The 19,108-nt window shown below is 37.9% G+C and overlaps 1 protein-coding gene across 2 annotated transcripts in view; it reads left to right on the top strand.

The window, feature by feature from the left end:
* The window catches only part of LOC144056455 (contactin-4-like), a 145,320-nt gene that overhangs the window by 17,477 nt on the left and 108,735 nt on the right, over positions 1-19,108 (top strand). For both annotated transcript variants that reach the window (XM_077573294.1, XM_077573292.1), the window contains exons 3-4: positions 11,645-11,777; positions 15,870-16,045. In XM_077573294.1, coding sequence (XP_077429420.1) covers positions 11,645-11,777; positions 15,870-16,045 — 309 coding nt within the window. The remainder of the gene's footprint in view (positions 1-11,644; positions 11,778-15,869; positions 16,046-19,108) is intronic.

Below are 19,108 nucleotides of genomic sequence, written 5' to 3'. Positions count from 1 at the left end.
AATTTGGGGCAAAAACCATGTGTCTGACTCCATCTTAAGGTTAAACACAATTTGGCTGTTTGTCTCCTCATTGGACGAGAAGTGATTTACTATGTCACTTGGAAAATGAAAGTTCATTTATATAGCCCTCTACAGTTGACTATGCATTCACTTACTGATGACACAGCATCAGGAGCAACTGGGGGTTCAGTATCTTGCTCAAGGATACTTTGAGGCGGTCAAAATGGGATGGGATTGAACCCACAGCCGCTGGGTTGGGAGACAACCACTCTACCACTGATCCACGCCACCACCACTTGCACAGCATAACGTAGTCACTCACTCAGTCTCACACGTCTTAGCAAGTAGTAGCGTTTTGCAAACATCTTTATACCGATTTTCAGGTTAGTAATTTATTAGAATAGCATTTGGTTAGTTTATTTACCATAGCTTGTTGTGGTCTAGGAATTATTTAGAAAATAGTTGTACAGTTGTTTTCACCCTCTCCGCATGCGCAATCTCAACGGTCCAACCCTTTTCAAATATTAGTGAGGGGTAAAGCAAGAGACTGATTTCTTGTTGAGTTACACTTTAAAAGTTAAAATCTTTGTCTTGTCTTCATTGGACGAAAACTGTACTCAGAAGTGCAAACATTCACTGGCCAACCAAATGGTAGTGACATAACCGCTCTTAAAAACGCCTTCATCTTTTGGCCAATCAGATGACAGTGATGTTAAAAGTTGTTCTCATTTTTATATGGGCACACCAAAAGTTCGTTTCAACAATGTGCTAAAAACAATTACTCATGTTATTGTATATTCAGCTTGAGATTTTTGGAGCATCTAGCCATTGCATATTTAATGTACTGACTTTTCTAACAGAAACAGCTTGAAAATGGGTTAATTTCAACCTCAAATATGAGAAACACTAGCACAAACAGCAAAATGGGTGAGTTTAAACTCTAGCCTTACTTAATACCCAGAAAGCAAAATATGTTTAGGACATTCTTTCTAAAAGGCAAAGTTGCTGTCTTCCAGTTGTTGTATTTTTTAATGTGAATAACTTAATTCTTTGAACTGTTTAATTACTGGCCAATTGCATCCAGAAAGAAAAAAACTAACAGGTGAGGTATGGAGTAATACAATTGTTCAAGATGGTGTTTGAGTGTTAAAATAGCTTTGGTCAGTGATTGTGAAAAGGATCCTCGCTGCAACACCATTTGCCATACATCAGAGTCCTATCCAAAGAAGATGAGTGCCAGCCCAGTGAATTACAAATGAGGTGAAACAGAACTATCTATCGTAGCATTTTCAAGGAAGGATGTGCCATTTGTGCAGCCTTTCTTTTCATTCTTGGCACATTGAATCCATTCATGATATATTGATATCTTTCCAAATATTCAGTGAGCTTACAGCAACTCTGAAAAGAGAAAATGTATTTGAATAGAAAGTTTACTGGACTAGTTGATGTGTCTTCTGTATCTTTTCCAGTTTTGGAAAAATTTTCACTTACCTCAGCCTTCACGAGACTTTCACATTCAAAAGAAGAGCAAAATAAGCCTGTTGGAGGCGTGTCCTCATAATATTTAATATCTTCATTTGCGGTTTGAATTAAATTTGTAGTTTAGGAGTTTAGAGTATGACACAACTTTAATAAGGCAAATAGAATAATAAGCAAATTGAAATTAAATATGGATCAATAGGCGAATATCAGTGCAGATACCAGCCTTATTTTAAGATATCTGTACTCGCGACGGTGAGCAATACCAGTATCGGCTGCCCTCTTGTGGCCATCTAACAATCAGGAACCAGAAATTAGAAGAAAATAAAATTGTCATTAATGTCATGCAATTTTAAGGTAAAATGCTATATTGGAATATATGATATAGTTTTTTTCTTTAAAATGATCTATTATCTACTTAGCTTGAATCTCATGTATCAAAAAATAGTACTGGTATCGGTACTTGGAATCAGTATCTGTGACTAAAGAGTTGAGTACTCCTACTGATATCGGTATGAAAGAAAGTGGTATCGAACATCCCTAGTATTAAATCAAAAGACCACTATACTATAACGTGAGAGATGCAAAATAAGTTCACAAACAAAAACTAAGATGACAAAATGTGTCCCAAAAAAAACAATAGGAAGAGTGCAAAGCAAAACTTGAAGAGTTGGACGATGTCACGGCAGAAGACGGAACAGCGGGACTTGAACCATCAGCTGGTTTAAAAGCCAAAGACCTTACAGATGAGCTAAAACATTCACTGTTGCCTTTCATCTGCCAATTCCTATCACCTGATACTGTGAAGTCAGTCTTAGAGGAAAAAAAACAAAACAAAAAACAATCTCAAAACACATATGGAATACATCCTTCTAAAGAGTCAACAAACACCTCCATCACATCCTAGCTAGAATCTCGTGAGTCCTTTTTACAAAACCTTGCACTGGGAAGCCTGGTGGAAAACAAACTGCTCATGGAATATTGTACAATTTTACTTGAATATTCAGACACCTAGTAGTGCATATGTGTGGTAGAGAACAAAAAGGGACGGAGATTGACTCCTTGACTCAATTTTGGTATCTTCCCTAACATTTAATTAGACCAAGATGTCATGGAAATGGCTCTGTGATCTGCAGATTTACACAGTGGCTGGGAGAGCACTAATGATGAGAAAGACATACTGTATAGCTGGGGGGGATTGCTCAGCCGTTTAGCCATGTGTCTCTCCAGCACTGGACACGCTGAGTGAGTCACAGTCTGCCCTTAGCGAGGGCAAAGTGTGCACCCCCGCAAGCCCTCTGTCATCACAAGGAGGAGAAGACCAGTGTAGAGGTCATGGCAGAGAATAAATGTAAACACAATGCATAATATAAAGAAATATTGCAAATACCTGCATGTAAAATTATTTTATTAGGAATCATTCAGTACCCAGATTATGTGTAACCTGCCTTTGGTTTGGTTTTCATATATTATTTGAGAGAAGCTATTAGCATTTTTTTTAAGGTAATCAATGAATTGTTGTTTTAAACTATACATTGGTTAATGTAATGCCACAGATATTTGAGGATGTTAAAGTGTTTTAATGTGGACTCTTTACAGTACAGGACTCATTAGTGGTGGAAAAAGTTTTGAATTTATCTTGGTCTCATAAACAGTACACCTGCCATTTGAACAAGGGTGTGTAGACATTCTATGTCTAGTTGTTTATAATGTGTTGAAGCTATTTTAGCCTGGCTTTTGGGTATTGTATAGCTACAACGTATTACCAGCAGTCTCTCATCAATCAGTATAAGCATTTGGTGTAATTTCGTGTGTTGAAGAATCAGTTTCAGGGCAGACGTTCCTAAACACATCTGTCTGTTTCTTTTTTGTTCCTTGATTGTACTCGAGCATATGCCTCAACCGGTTTTGTGGAAATTTGGTAATATGTTATGTATATCCTTTTAATCCTGCAAACTATGTCGCTAACCAGCAATGTGATTCAAATGACAATCTCAAGTACCCCTACACAGCCTGTTTTTCATGTCACCTTCAGCCAACACAGCTGAGAATTGTTATCAGGCTTCATGCAGAGCTTGCTGATTAGCTGAGCGAAACATGGAAAACAGGCTGGATAGGGGTGCTCGAGGACCGGCGTTGAGAGCCACTGGTTTCGACGGTGACGGCGTTTTGAGGGCTTGAATCCGCCAAAATTTGTATACAAAGTACATGGCCCAACACACAAAACTGCTCAGGTCACATATGCATTTACGTCACATGCATGTGCCAGCACAACAAAAAGTTAACAAACATGTCTGACTACAGTACATCCATCCGTCAGCCCTTCAAGGTGCTCTGCCTGCTAATCCAACAGGAGTCTTTTTTTTAGCCATCATTTTGGTTTTCACAGCGCAGATTATTAACGTAGGACGCAGATCCGAGATGAAGGTAGATATATGCATGTGCATGTACATGGCGGCGTGATAAATATGCGTCACCATAGGGACGCATATTTTCTCTGATAAACGCGAAATGAAAAGTGGAGACAAGACGCCACTTTTGTGTCTTCATTTCAGATTGTCGTCCTATAAACAGCCTCGATATGAATGTAATATTATTTGCTTTTAGTGGGCACCTGCAATCTCCTCCTTATGCAAGAATAACAACGAATTGGGAAAAAGGAGAGAACAGTTCATGCATTCAAAGAGATGGAGGAAACATTTTCCCAGATTCTAAATTTAAAAAAAAATCATTTAAATAATGATGATGATTATCTTGTTATATTGTGGTGAACATATAGTACATAGGCCTTTTGCCTGTCTAGCGCAACAGCAGCGCTCCTGAATTTTTCAAGAAGTGCTATCAAAAAATGATGCGCTCATGATGTGTCTGCATCATCGTGCTCACGACCCATGAAGGGCATTTCGTAGGTTGATGTGCATGTCAGATGGCCTGATATGTCCATGGTCTCTTCTCATGGCTGCGCCCTGATCTCTTCAGGCCATTTTACAGTGACAGGATGAAAATTGACCTCTGTCATTCCACTGGGTGAACAGCCCATAGTGAACCTGCCAGTGTCAGGCCACCTGAGCCATGCTGCCAGTTGGGCAGACCCCAAGGCTCCAAACCCTGCAGGGCATTGGACAACAACACCTCCAAACTGGCCCATCTGTCACATTTCATTAACTCATTCAAAGCCAAAAATGTGTAAAAACGTTTAACACTTTGTCCTTCACTCCCAAAAACGTGTTTACATGTTTATTATAAAAAAAAAATTATACAAGCGCATACAGAAAGCTTTGATGCAGCTTCTGTCATGAAGAGGTGGCTTAAAGCAATGGTAGTTATTTTAAAAAGCTGCAGTTGGCAACAGAGTGTAAGAGATCAGCCATGGCCATGTTGCAACAAGCTCTTTTTGTCAGTGTTTTCACCAGGAATGTGAATATTGACGAAACTTAGCTATATTATAATGCTAAACTCCTGCTGCAAAACAGAAACAGATAGAAATATACTTTTTTCCTGTTGAAAGAAGAGACTCAAATCTTTCTTTTGGTAGGTTCTATGTTTTTATAGCAATAGAACACAATATTCTGTGGGCCTTGCAAAACCAGTCAAAATCCAGTAAAACAACCGTGATCAAAGTGAAAATGGCTGGGAGTGAATGAGTTAAGTACTGAGTGTAAATATGAAGTACAGATCTTGATGAGAACCTAAAACTAGTTTTTAAAACTATTATAAAACTACATATTGATAATTTGACTCTTCAGCGATTAAACTTGGGATAGGTGAGTACCGATACCAGGTATTAGTATCAGGTTAATATTTTAAGGCAGGCTTCCTCACTCTTAGTCCTCGAGGGTCAGAGTCCTACCAGTTTTAGATGTTTCAGCTGATTCTATAGATCAGGATCGTTATCCGGGTTCTGCAGTGCTTGCTTATGAGCTGATTATATGAATCAGCTGTGTTGGAGGACGAACACATATAAAACCTGCAGGACTTCAGCTCTCCCGGACCAGTAGTGAGGAAGCCTGTTTTAAAGCATGTATTATTTAGTGGCATCTAGTGGTGAACTAATAATTCACTCATTTTAAAAACCCATGATTAATTTCAATAAAATGCAAAAAAATATGTTCAGTCACACCAGCGTAATTTTTTTTTCTATATCATTGTAGGTCTAGTAATATCACTGGTTGCACCGCGCCTTACAGGAGGATGACATGTTCAATGCCATCTTCTGCTACGCATACCCAAAGGAGAACTTTGCGAACGCAGTTAGCCTCTGGTGTTAGTTGCAGCTAGTGTCGGGGCCCAATGGGTCGACCGCCTCTTACCTTCCGCAGCTGAGGCCTGCAGGTGGTCATCACTGAGTGATTCGGGCTCCTGCAGCTTGTCTCCCCCTCTGCTTTGCTCTCGCTAGCTTTTATTAGCACTTCCCGCTAGACGCTCCAACTAGTTCTTGCTAGTCACGGTTGTTAGCCGCTCCAGTGAGTCCTTGCAAGTCACTCTTGCTCGCCGTTCATGCTGCTCCTGTCACTGGGTTGCTCATAGTCCAAATAATAATTGGTAGGAATTAGTGGTAAGACGGAAAGTGTGATCTGTCTGTCTGGTGCGCATGCTTCTAAATTGTTACATTCTATTAGTTCACCACTAGATGCCACAAAATATTACACACTGTGCCTTTAAGGTATAGGAGGCAATAATACAGGTGTGAAAACGAAAACAAAAACAGTCCTCCTGTGGCAGTTTGACACAGATGGATCATCGTCTCTGTCAGAAGGAAAGGTCTTTTTTTCACATTAAAAGTACTATATCTATCGGCATTTTAATAGCGTAACTTTGTCAATTAAATTTGTACGTCCATTTCAGCCTGTCTGTTCACAATTATTTGATTCAATTGTGCAGAATCCTCATCTGCGCTGAGCAAAATAATCCATCATTCAAGGACCCCATTACAATGTATTCACAGCGGGCGATCTAGCCGTTGTGTCAATCGATAATCTTCCTAATTCGATCCAAGAATCTTAGACATTTAATTTATGCCTGTTTGACATTTTATTCAAGGAACTTATTACGATTTACTACCAGCGGGCGATCTAGCCGCTGCTTCAATCCATAATCTTACTCTAATTCCATCCAAGAATCTCACGACAACTATTTTATGCCTGGTGTCATTCAGCGCAGCTTCATTTCATTTTAGCGCAATACCCAACAACGTGACGGCATTTCCGTAGATAATGCTTCCGTCACCACGTACGTGTACAGTTCAAACACCGTGGTAAAATCCGAAATCTGGGACTTCGCGTCCAACCAAACGACTTCAAAATTTATCACTATTTTCTTACACAAATTCCATCTTCAATATAATTTTGCAAGACAAATTTACTAGCCGCAGCGTTCTCGAACAGACAGAATTCCTAAAACGTGGATAAAGTGTCCACTTACCGTGATTAATGTGGCCGGGAATTCTATTCGTCCTTGAACGCCCCGCTCGCAAAACGTCGTTCTCCGTCGGGTCACCAATTTGAAGAGGAATAAAATTATTTTGTCCTCTTTGCGTGTTCCAAAACTTGAAGACAGATTTAATGTAAGAAAAAACACCTTTGCAAAAATGATTTTAATCTAACAGAGATCTCTGGACATCGTGACAGGTTCCAAACATCACATAACAGGTGGAATTTCAGAGTGCCAAATGTGCCTCTGCCGCATGTAAAATGGCTTCTTATAGTTAAAACCGACCGCCTCTCTTTCATTTGTAGACAAAACATACTCTCTGGGTACTTTATCATAAGCGATGGCGAAAACAGAGTCAGGGGTGTGGGTTCGAAGCAAATTCTGTTCTCAAGGACCAAATGTGTTTTCCCACAGAGAAGGAACTTCTAGACCAAATAATATGTCCCAGCTTTAGGTCAAATTATACTGAGTTCAACACTACTTGCTTTACACATCTATAAAACCTTTCAACATGGTTAATATAAAGAATTAAGATGTTAATAATGTATAACAATGGTTAATATATGAAAATAAAGAATTTAAATGTTAATAATATCTAACAGTATTACTCAAAAAGTGGTATTGAACATCCCTAATTTAAACACGTATCCCCATCTTATAATTATCTTCCATTAGGGTTGAAATCTGCTTGATGGCAGCATTAGTAAGAGCTCAGGTTTAGTTCCTAAAAATGAAGAGCATGTCTCGACATCTCAAGGTGCACTCACCTGCTCTTCCTCAGGAGAAGCAATTATGTCAGGAAGAGTGGGGGGTAAGAGACGTCCCCAGATGGCCTTCCTGTCGAGACCTGGCTAATTGGCAGTGTTACACATTCAGAGCAGGTTCAAGAGAAAGGCCTCACCTCTTGCTTTTCTACCGGCCCTACATCTTTGTTTGTCTTGTTTTGCTTTGTCAACACTTCCCTTTCATATGCATATCATGCATGTTTTATTCATGGCGGCTTGGAATAAAACCAGCCTTGTTATTGTGCATGTGTACAACTAGCACACAACAAGCTATGTATATGTGAAGTCTGAAATTTAAAACTCGTTTTGTGACACAGCCCCTCTTCTATTCCCCTCCCCTTCTCTGCTGTCTAAGAAATCAACAATTAATAAGAATAACATGCTGTGTGTGCACATTATCCAGGATTGTACATACTGCACTATTCTTGAAAATTGCAAGGTGGATAATGGTAGGATGATGCTAGTTGAGGGAAATTAAAAGCACACATCTGAGGCTGTTTGAGAAAAAAAATGACAGGACAGTTATCTTAAATCATTTTCTTTCCGTTTCCATGCTTAGCATTACATTCAAGATTATAATTTAGCAGTAAGATGACTTTTGTTACATTTTAGTTATGGGTGATGGATGATAAATCTGTCCATCTATTTTCTGCATCCCTTTTTGATGAGTGGTAGGGTACATCCTGTACTAGCCTGGAAACCAGACTAATCGCTGTAACCAGCGGATGAGTCAGGTCACTGTCTGCATCAAACGCATTTCTGAGGTGGGGCAAACCTTACCAAACAGACATGAAAAAGATCTAATCAGCAAAAAGCAGACGTGATGTCATAAAAGTTGGACGTATGTGTGAAAGAGTAGTGTAAATATGAAATGTATAATATTCATATGTAAGTAAGTGAGTAAACAGTAGCGGTGGGAGCATACGGGGTAAATTCAACATGGCTACTCAAAGAGAGACAGTAGTTGTTGCGGTAAAAATGATTCGTGTGAAAAAAAAGAAAGAATTGAAGATTTTGAAGACTGTTACTCACAAAGAATACGTCACAGCAAATAAACTGATTTGATTGCATGGCTCGTTTTGAGCCAGGCTGAGCAGACCAACTTTCTTTCGTTCAAGAAAGTGGGTGTGGCTTTGTCAGGCTAATCTTGGACATCCTGGAGTCACTTGCAAGGCAATAATCAGTTAATTCCATGTTGGATGGAAAAGGAGTGGACACAAATAAACTAGAGGACTATTGCTAATGAGACCTAAATATGACCCAAACTGAAAATACCAGAATCTAGGAAAAAAAACTGACATAACAAATTGGTAATTATCAAGAACCATGTCAAGTGTGTATATCCCTGATGAATAGATAACTATTTGATACATGATTTAGTGATTGAGAGTGATTCAAAATGTGTTATGCCAAATCTGTTACTCTGATGATTCACATGTTGCTTATGCCTTTAAAAATCAAACTCTGCATTTGGCAATTTATTATTATATTATATTATTAGTATGGGATTTTTTTTAATAGGTTTTAGGTGAACTAATGAATACACACACGCTCGCACGCACGCACGCACGCACACACACACAGACACATGCTCACCCACATACATTAAAAAAAAAAAAATTATATATATATATTTAAATAAAAATAAATAAATAAAAAAGGAGAGCAATGATGACATGTCAAATCGAATGAACAATACTGAGCTCTCCATAAAAAAAAAGGAAAAAAAAGTGAACTTACTTTTTGTGTAACTGTTGCATGCCTCAGAAGTACAATGTTGCATTTGGACTACTTATTCAGGTGGGGTCATATGCACTGATAGCTACAGAAAGGAGAGAGAGAGCTATTGTTTCATTATATACCGGGATTACACCTGTGCTGAAGTCTCGTCCTGGTTGTTAAGTGCCAGGTGTGTTGCATCAGAGGTGTTGCATCATATGTGCTCAAACTTGTATACCTGTTAGTCACTTGTCTGGGGAATTTGTGTGAGAGGCAACATAACATGATGATGATCAAAAGTCATGTAATTAGAGGATGATGAAACAAAAAATTAAGATTTATTTCCGTTTGAGCGTGATTCCTCATATAATTATAGTATGTCTCTGCAACCAACCCACAGCTACCCAAAACTTGGCAATACAGTGTGTACACTCCAGAAGGGCTTGAAAAACGAATTTACAGCATGCAGCAGCAGTAGAGTCATTAATTTTTCCCAACTGACAAACAAAGGTCTCATGCCACATAAAAAATAAATAATAATAATAATCTTTGATGTCCTTTAATCGGGAAACTCCTGTAGTTTCTTTTTCTTAAAGTATTTTTGGTCAAAATTGCTTTTCATGAGGCAGTTGGACTCCTCATGAATATTCATATATGTAAATTTGCTTAAATTAGCACCTAAAGTATATTCGACTTGATCACATGGGTAACGATCAAGGAAAAAGTAGCTTGCTACAGACATGGGCGAAAATAAATAGTTGGGTATGTGGGGTGGTTAGGGACATAATTCAGGATGAGCTCTCACGCTTACCACTAAAATGCACTCATTAATTTATTTGTAATTGATTTGATAAATAGATTGACCTTTAACTAATTGTTAAGATTACACTTTACCAGTAGAAATTACCCCTGGTATTTTAACACCTTAATTTGGCTGTGCATAAATCCATAGCCAGGATCTTCCAGAATCATGTCAAAATGAGGGGCTTGCCAAAAACAGAGCACTGAACAAAAAAATTTTAAAAATTGCCCTCACCCGCCCCCACCCCTTCCCCCCCAACTCCACTGCATTTTTAACTCCATATCCAGCCTGACCCAAATTACCCGTTGTTTTTATTTTATTTTTTGCTGCCAGTGAGAGAATTTTTTTTAAATTTTTGCCATTTATAGACAGGTTGTATGCAGGTTGGTTTACAGCTGACCCTGCTCACCCAGGACAAAGTCTATTCGACCCTCCTCCGTCAGGCAGGATGCTGCGGTCCATTCGGACCAGAATCTCTAGCTACTGTACATGCACAACTGCAATTCCTTGGCTATCAGAGTGATGAACACTAAATAAGCTGCTATCACTTTGAACTACCTACTGTATACCTGATGCCTGTTCCACATTGTTGTTGTTGTTTTTCTATTTACATTTCATGTTGCACCGTTGGACTGAAAAACAATGTTGGGAATGCACCTTTCCCTACAATGGCAATGATAATAATAATAATAATAATATTAATAATAATAATAATAAATGTATTCTGATTCTGTTTCAGAGAATGTGTTCGTTCAGGATGTGCCTCAAATGTTAAATGAAGCGCCTTTCATAGTAAATGTACGGTATAGTGCATCAACGTGAATACAGAAGTTAACTGGAATGCATTAAAATGCAATTAAATGCAAGAATGTCCCAAAGCTAGTAAAGCGAAAGATAAATACCTCAAAGGCTTTTTTTCTTCTTCTGTTGCACACGTTTCACCACGTTTGAGAGAGGGAAAAAAACAAGATAAATAGCAATATATCCCCTATGGGGTTAACCTGTTGGGTTGAGCTGACTTTGTTCCCCCTCTGAGGAATATGCAAATGAGCAATGTTTTTACAGTGAGGGGAAAAAAAGAATCAGCCTGTCGCAAGTGTGAGTTGCCCACTGGGAAACCTGGTCTAGGTACCTGTGTGTGCGTGTGTGTGTTTTGGGGGAAGGGGGGTGGCAGGATTTGTGACCTACTTTTTATCACAAGAATTAAATAGGCGAGTACACGGTGAAAGACCCACTTGTGTGATAAGAAGTTTCCTGCAACATCTGTTCAGGCAACTGGAACAAAGTTTTGGTCACCCGTAGAGAAACTTGAGATGTAAAAGATATTTCTTATATACGCATTAGACATCATTTTGAACATTTATGTCATTCTCACTTTATGTATAATAACATGACTGTTTGCTTTTTGGTGGATATTTTTGTCATCCAGTGAGCACTGTCCTGCAGAGTCCGGTCTTCACCAAACAGCCTGGTAGCATTGTGTACCCTGTGGAATCTATGGAGAAGAACAGAGAGGTGGTATTCAGCTGTGAAGCTCAAGCAAGCCCACCTCCAGTTTATCAGTGAGTAGCAGTGGCAGTGGATGTCCCAGGAATTTTTTGGGGTCAATGATCCACCCCCGCACCACACCTTGACTGCTGTGTTAACTCTTTTTAATAAGCATCACACGGCTTTAATTGGTGTTAAAGAAAAGTTTAATTTGTCAAGTCTGAATGGGGCTTATTGGAAGCTAATACGTGATGATGCTAAGGCTTGCATACGCTAAAGCCTTGTGCTGCACGACCCCCATACAACTAGCCATCATATGACAGAAATATTTGGACGACAGTCTATTTTTCAATGCTATTTCCTCAAAAAAACATCACATTCTGTTTGAAATGTAACTTTAGACGGTCATCTTTAATTCAGGAGGTTGCACAGGAGGTTGAAGCTCAGGGCTATCTCAAAATTCAGAGTTTCTTCCCAGGACGGCCTTAATGCTTCTCTGTAGCAATCTTTAATTGATGCTTGTTTTTAGGTCTTGGTCCCATAACAGTTGTCCGCAGTAAGTGCAAAGCATATACTGTATATAATAATCATAACTGATTTGCCCGAGGCAGACATGCGGCATAGTTAATTTAAAGGTTTTTTTAATGCCACTAATATTTTTAAAGCGCGATTAATGACTGTCCTTGACTTAGAAAGCCTGTACTGGGGGAATTCCAGTCTTAACACAGAAGACATGTCCACGTAAAAATAATGCATTGTGGAGACCGGAGTCAATTTGTATTTTACAATCTTAAAAATGTGCAGAATTTCACAAGTTACTTCATACTTACTTCAGCTATTAATATGAAAAGACAAATGCATTGAGCATCAATGTCTTACAAATGTAATTATGCCATCTAGTAGCAGAAAAATGAGCTAAACACAAATCAATATCACACGTTTTTTTTTTACAGTACAGTACATCTTTTTAATTGTAACTAAATTTAATGAATTATTATGAAAAAACTGTATCCATGACTAAAAGATGCAGCCATATTTCACATAGTGATATGAGTTCTTTTTAAAACATCGATGTGTCATTAAAATATTTGAATGATGAATAAATACTAAAATAAAACTTTATTGTTTGACCCTTATCTTTTAAAGATTCTGACAATTGTATGTGTCTTTCGTATTACATTTCCAAACAGCATCAGAAAAATAATTATTAGTCATATTTCTTTTTTTGTGATTGATACAAATTAAGGCATCAGGCTTAACAAAGTGAACAGCCTGCCCAACATTTAAAGCCTCATAAGCCAGATGGTGTTGTATTTATACCACTGTGTACACGGTCTGTTACATGATTGCATAAAGCATGTGCCTTAAAGTGGAGCTGCTGTTGTTGCCTGCTTGCCTGCATAAATCACTGTAAATAGAGTTAACACTGCTTGACATATTCTTAAGATATTGTGATGAGGTTCCAGGACCCAAATAAATGTATCCTTCAATGCTTTGAATTGATCTGGCATCTTATTTAAAAAAAAAAGTGCATAAGTAACCTATGTAAAATAGGCATATAAATAATCAGAAAATAGTGTGGACACAAAAATACACACTTATCAGAGCATGCAGGAGCGCTACTAGGATGTGTCTTTGGTGCTCTTTAGTGGAGTTATCACCGAAGCTCTTAAAAAAAAAAAATAGGAAACAAAGGCACACAAAGTCGTTGTAGATAAAAAGCCTTTATTATAACATGGCCAGTTGATTCAAAAGTTGCCTATGCCTTTCGGCCTTTGCAGGCCTTCATCAGGATGCCTGCAAATATTTGTAAATAATTTTGGGCTGAAGATTTGGGGCAGGGTAGGGTTTGCCCCATTTTCCCCAATGTATTTCAATTGACAACAATTATATGCAAATTTTGTCTGTTTGTGGGCTGGGACAGTCGCAACCCCCTGCGGAGGTTGACTGTACAGTAAATAAATAAATTGTTTAAAGTGGAAGTAAATCGTAAAAATTTCTTGACAATAATATGTTATATGTGACTTCACTTTTCTAAACAAGTTTTACATTCGTAAAATATGAGCTATCAAGCAAAATCCAGACATTTTTATTAGTGTTGTCAAAGTTAAAGCGTTAATTGTTTAATTAATCACAAAAAATTATCGCATTAATCATGAATTAACGCACATTAATTTTGACCATAGATTATCTTTTAGCGTGACAGCGGATGGCTACGTTTAAGGTAGCACAGGTTGTGTTTGAGCAATAAACATAATTTCATGCATTAAAGTAAAGAATTTAATGAATGTTTGCGTATCACATTTTGAATATTTGTTCATGTCAAAATATCAAGATCATTTTTTTCCATTTTCAATTATGCAAGTAATTAACTGATTAGAAAAAGAGGAGGATGAGCATGTGCAGTGGATCAAAAAATGTTGAAGACGTCCTCATAACATCAAATGTCAAAAGAATTAACACATAACCGGTGCTCTTCAAATTTGGCTTTTTTATTAAGCGATTAATCGTGATTAATAAAAATTCTAAGATGTGATTAATCTGATTAAAAAATGTAATCGTTTGACAGCTCTAATTTATATCCATCTCAGGGGGCGGCCATTTTGGCACTTGCTGTCGACTGAAGATGACATCACAGCTGCTCAGGCAATGACCAATCACAGCTCACCTGTTTTCTGAAGCTGAGCTGTAATTGGTTGTTACCTGAGTCCTGAGGAACATTAATGTCATCTTCGGTCGACAGCAAGTGGCAAATTGCTCCCCACCCCCCTGAGATGGATAAAAACAGCGTGATTTTGTTGCTTTTTTTTGAGTAAGCGTTCACATTACCTATTAATTGCGACCTCATTCTGGTCTGCTGTGTGGATGTAATGCGTCCCCAAAGTGACCCGCGTGCGCAGAAGAAGATACAACGTCACTCACAACGCTGTGTTTGCCGAAGTAAATACGTATGGTCCAGCATGTCAGGCAAAAATCCGGATACATATCCGATCTAGGACCACATATGAAAGTGACCCAGGTCACATATGAAAAAATCGGAATTGAACCGTTCAGACTGACATAAAACTAGTCAGATACAGGTCGCATTTAGGCAAAAAATCAGATTGTTTTGCCTGCGGCGTGAACGTATCCGAATTTTTGCAATGCGACCGCAGTCTGACTGGCCAGGTCGCATATATCCGACCTCGGCATCATTAAAAATCCAATATGCGCTCCGCGTCGGGATTGCTAAGGAGACGTACGTGAATCGGCAAAGTTGTTTCAAGTAACAGTTGTGAATTTATATTTGACTTCAATTTAATCCCACTTAAAACATGAAGTCTAAAGATGACATTTGTGGTGGTGACATTGGTCATTTAGCCACGCAGACGGCTAATTTATTACTTGCGGCAATGACGTGACGTCATTGTTAGGGAGGAAAAAAAAAGGAGAGGTCTCTGTGATCTGAGGCGCTCGAACAGGCTTGCCTCATTTTCGCAAAATATTATTTCTACCTCCTCCTACGTCTTCACTCCTCTGTAGATATGAGATGATAAAAATATGAGCCCTGAAAAATATGGCTCTGACACGCTGGACCATACGTATTTACTTCGGCAAACACAGTGTTGTGAGTGACGTCGTATCTCCTCCTAAAAAATCTGATTTCACAAAAAACTCGGACCTGCCGTGTGAACGTCGCCTTAGGGGGGGTTGACTTCCCCTTTAAATAGATATTGCTCCATCTTCTAATTGGATGGGTGATTTTTATTTATTTTATTTTTTTTTAACTTTCTGATCAATTCCAAAATTCTGATTGTGTAAAGCCTGATGATTTTGAGATTTGTTTTCACTGGTCGCCAAATTCCCGTCAGTGACCCTGTTGAAGTTTTTTATATCTTCACACATCTACATGCAATATTCCCTGCAGTACAGTGAAAATAAAAGTATTTAAATCAATCGCAAATGAAAAAAATGTGTTCTCCAAATATACAGTATCAGGTCAATGCTGAGCCGTTGGACATCTGCTCCAATTTATAGTTAACTATACTCTGATAGTAGTTCATGACTGCTGGGATTAACGCATGAAGGGGACAAATTGTTGTGGTTCACACATACAGACAAAAACTGTATTTGACGAATTCACGTGATAATGTTGATGTAACACATTTTTTATTTTATGTTTTTAGATGGAAACTTAATGGCACAGAAATCAGTCCCAAATCCGGATCTCACTACAGCTTATCTGGAGGCAACCTCAGAATCAGTCATCTGAACAAAGAAAACGATGCTGGAACATATCAGTGCCTCGCCTCCAACGCTTTTGGAACCATCGTCAGCCGAGACGCCAGTCTAACATTTGCATGTGAGTCTCAATTGTTACAATGAACAAGAATTACAGCCAACATACTGTACTGGAACTTCATCAATGTGTTTTTAGCATTCCTCTTTAACAGCTCAAAACAAATCTGTTTATGCATGAGCTGTAGCCTTTACCAGCTGACTTTATATGCGTGAGGTGGAGTATACCATGATTTGGTTGCCAGTCCATGACGGGGCACTTATAGAAAAACACAACTATTCACAATTACCACACTGGCAAAACACACAAACAGCAAGTTGATGCTAAACATAGGAGTGGCGGTTGAAATTTGTGTTTGTGTCTGGAACTGCAAGTTATTTAATTTAAAATCCAAGACATGTTTTTTGTTCATGTTTTTATGATGTTCTAAACAATAGCTTTAAACCTTCATTAGGAACCAAACTTTTTTTGTGATTTCCATTATAATCACTGGCATTGGGCCGAAACCTCCTATGTCACAATTGAGAGAAAAAAGCAATTTTTTCCCACAAATCTATACTATTGATCAGTCTACCTTGTTTTTGAAAATTATTCACCAGTGTTGGAACTTCCCTTACAGTTGTTTTCTATTTCGTTTTGAGTTTTTTTTTTTTTTTTTAAATTAGTTAGCTTTAGTTAGGCCTGTGCAAAAATAGCCCAAAAATCCAATCTTGATTTTTTTTTTTTTTTGGTCATTCAGGACGATAAGGATTTTAATCGATTTTAATCTAATAAACACAACAAATGTTTATTTAAAGGTGTCATTTATTCAAAAATAAATCCTGTGAAATATGTTCAGACAACAATAATGTATACTAATTCTAAATCAGTTTTAACATAAACTTAACATGCATAATTAGCAAAATTACAACTCACAATAATATCTGGATTCAACAGAACATAAGAACAACATTTTATAATAACCCAGAAGACAAAATTCGATTTCTTGATTTAGCAATTTTTCAACAATTTGATTTTGAAAATAATTAAATAATTATGATTAATTCAATTTATTGCCCAGCCCTAGTTTTAGTTAGTTAAAATGCTTAATTTTAGTTTAGTTTTAGTCTTAGTTTTCTTTATTGTTTAAATGTGCATTACTTGTGTGCAAGATTTAATAAATACCATGGTAAAATGAAAAAAGTAACACACTTCTTACCTAGCTTTGCATTTCAGTTGAATTAAATGGAAAAGCAGGCAAGGCGAGCCATTGGAGCCAAAAGTCGAACATGCAAAATTGTCAGCTAGGATCGACATCGTCTGAAGGTGCTTTTCTATTGGCTGCTGCTAGATGACATCACTTCTGTTCGACATACTTTCAAACGTCCTTATTCCGGTTAATATCGAAATAAACATACTTAAATCACTTTTTAAAAACAACCCCAAAGGCTCACGTATTAAATGAATTACCAAAGATGAAAACTAAGGACAGTGTCACTATAATCTTGGTGTTGACAATGCCTTGCGCTCTTGAACAACAGCATGCTCTTTTGTGGGTTTTGGAGATACGTGGATTTGGCCCGACGCCAGCGATTTATATAACTTTCCATTTGTATGAGGTATTGGTGTACCATTTTACATAATCAGTGACTAGAATCAATTGACATACTAATCAAGGGCAGCAAGTATTGAGTGGGAGCGCCCATCAGTTATCCTAGCCTCAGGAGGTGGACAGCCACAACCCTTGTGAGTAGCATCATCCATCAAAAGTTTGTGACACAGAAAAGAAGAGGGCAAACAATTTGGAAAGTGGCCAATTCCAAAGAATAACCTTGGAGGCATTGTGCTGCATGTGGACTAACATTGTTTTCTGCTGAAAAATAAGTTTTGCAGAACAATGTGTTTATTCTTTTAAACAATTATGAGATGTTTGTACAGCAATTTCACAGTCTGGGAAGAGCATTTCTTCACTATGGTGAAGTTTGTAGTTAAGCACACATTTGAATATCTTACTGTTCCTAAAGCACACTGGTTTAAGTTCAATAATTTCCTGTTTTGTGCTGTGAAAATACCCTGCGACTTTTACTTTTACCGCCTTTTAAACCAATTAGTCACCAGCAACAAGATTAAAACTGCTCTGATGTCTAATTAAAGGGGATGGCTCACACTGAACTAAATGACTATTTTTAGAAGGCAGAGCATCTTCTTCAAAAAGCACTTTGCTCTCCTGAATACACAAGTCATGCTCAAACTAACTTGTCTGGATTTCATGAGGAGTTTATTACAGTCCAAAACCACACTATAAAAAATAAGCGCATGTTCTCTGACTTCACCAAAAGAGAAAACAGGCTTTGTCATTGTAGAAATGATTCTTTTTTTGTTTTTGCCGAAAATAAAAAAAATATTTAGGGACGTTCAATACAACTATTTTCAGACACATTACGAGTATTCAACTCTTCAGTACTCACCGATGCCAATTCCAAGTGCCAATACAATTAGTACGTTTGATACATAAAAAAAACACAAAAAAAAACAATGACAGATCATTTTAAAGAATGACCTGTATTCTGTATCCCAATAAAACAGATTTCCTCAAATTTGCATAAAATGAATGGCAACTTTCATTACATCCATCCATTATCTGAACTTTATCCTCACAATGGTCACGGGCGTGCTGAGGCCTATCCAAGCTGTCTTCAGGCAGTAGGCAGCCAATCACAGGGCACACGCAAATGAATAATCGCTCACACTCACACCTAGGCACAATTCAGAGTGTTGAATTAACCTACCATACATGTTTTTTGGAATATGAGAGGGAACCGGAGTACCCGTAGAAAACCCACACAGACATGGGGAGAACATGTAAACGGCTCCCAGGAAGGCCGGAGTCTGGATTCGATCTCACAACCTCTGCATTGGTAGGTGGATTTGCTAACCAGTCATTCACCGTGCCGCCCTAATTTGCTCATACGGCATATTTTGTATTGGATAAATAATTAATAATAATAAATAATTTCAAAAAATAAATAAATAAAATGAAACAAATAATCCAGTGGCCAGAAACAGTTACAATCAAAATATGTTGTAGTACAACCATCTGGTGAGAGGAAAACATTCCCTTGAAGGTGTTTTATAAGTATTAAAAAA

This window comes from Vanacampus margaritifer, chromosome 8 (assembly GCF_051991255.1).
Source record: "Vanacampus margaritifer isolate UIUO_Vmar chromosome 8, RoL_Vmar_1.0, whole genome shotgun sequence".
Classification (NCBI taxonomy): domain Eukaryota; kingdom Metazoa; phylum Chordata; class Actinopteri; order Syngnathiformes; family Syngnathidae; genus Vanacampus; species Vanacampus margaritifer.
Note: the sequence above shows the minus strand (reverse complement) of the source record. Positions and strands in the feature narration are given on the sequence as shown.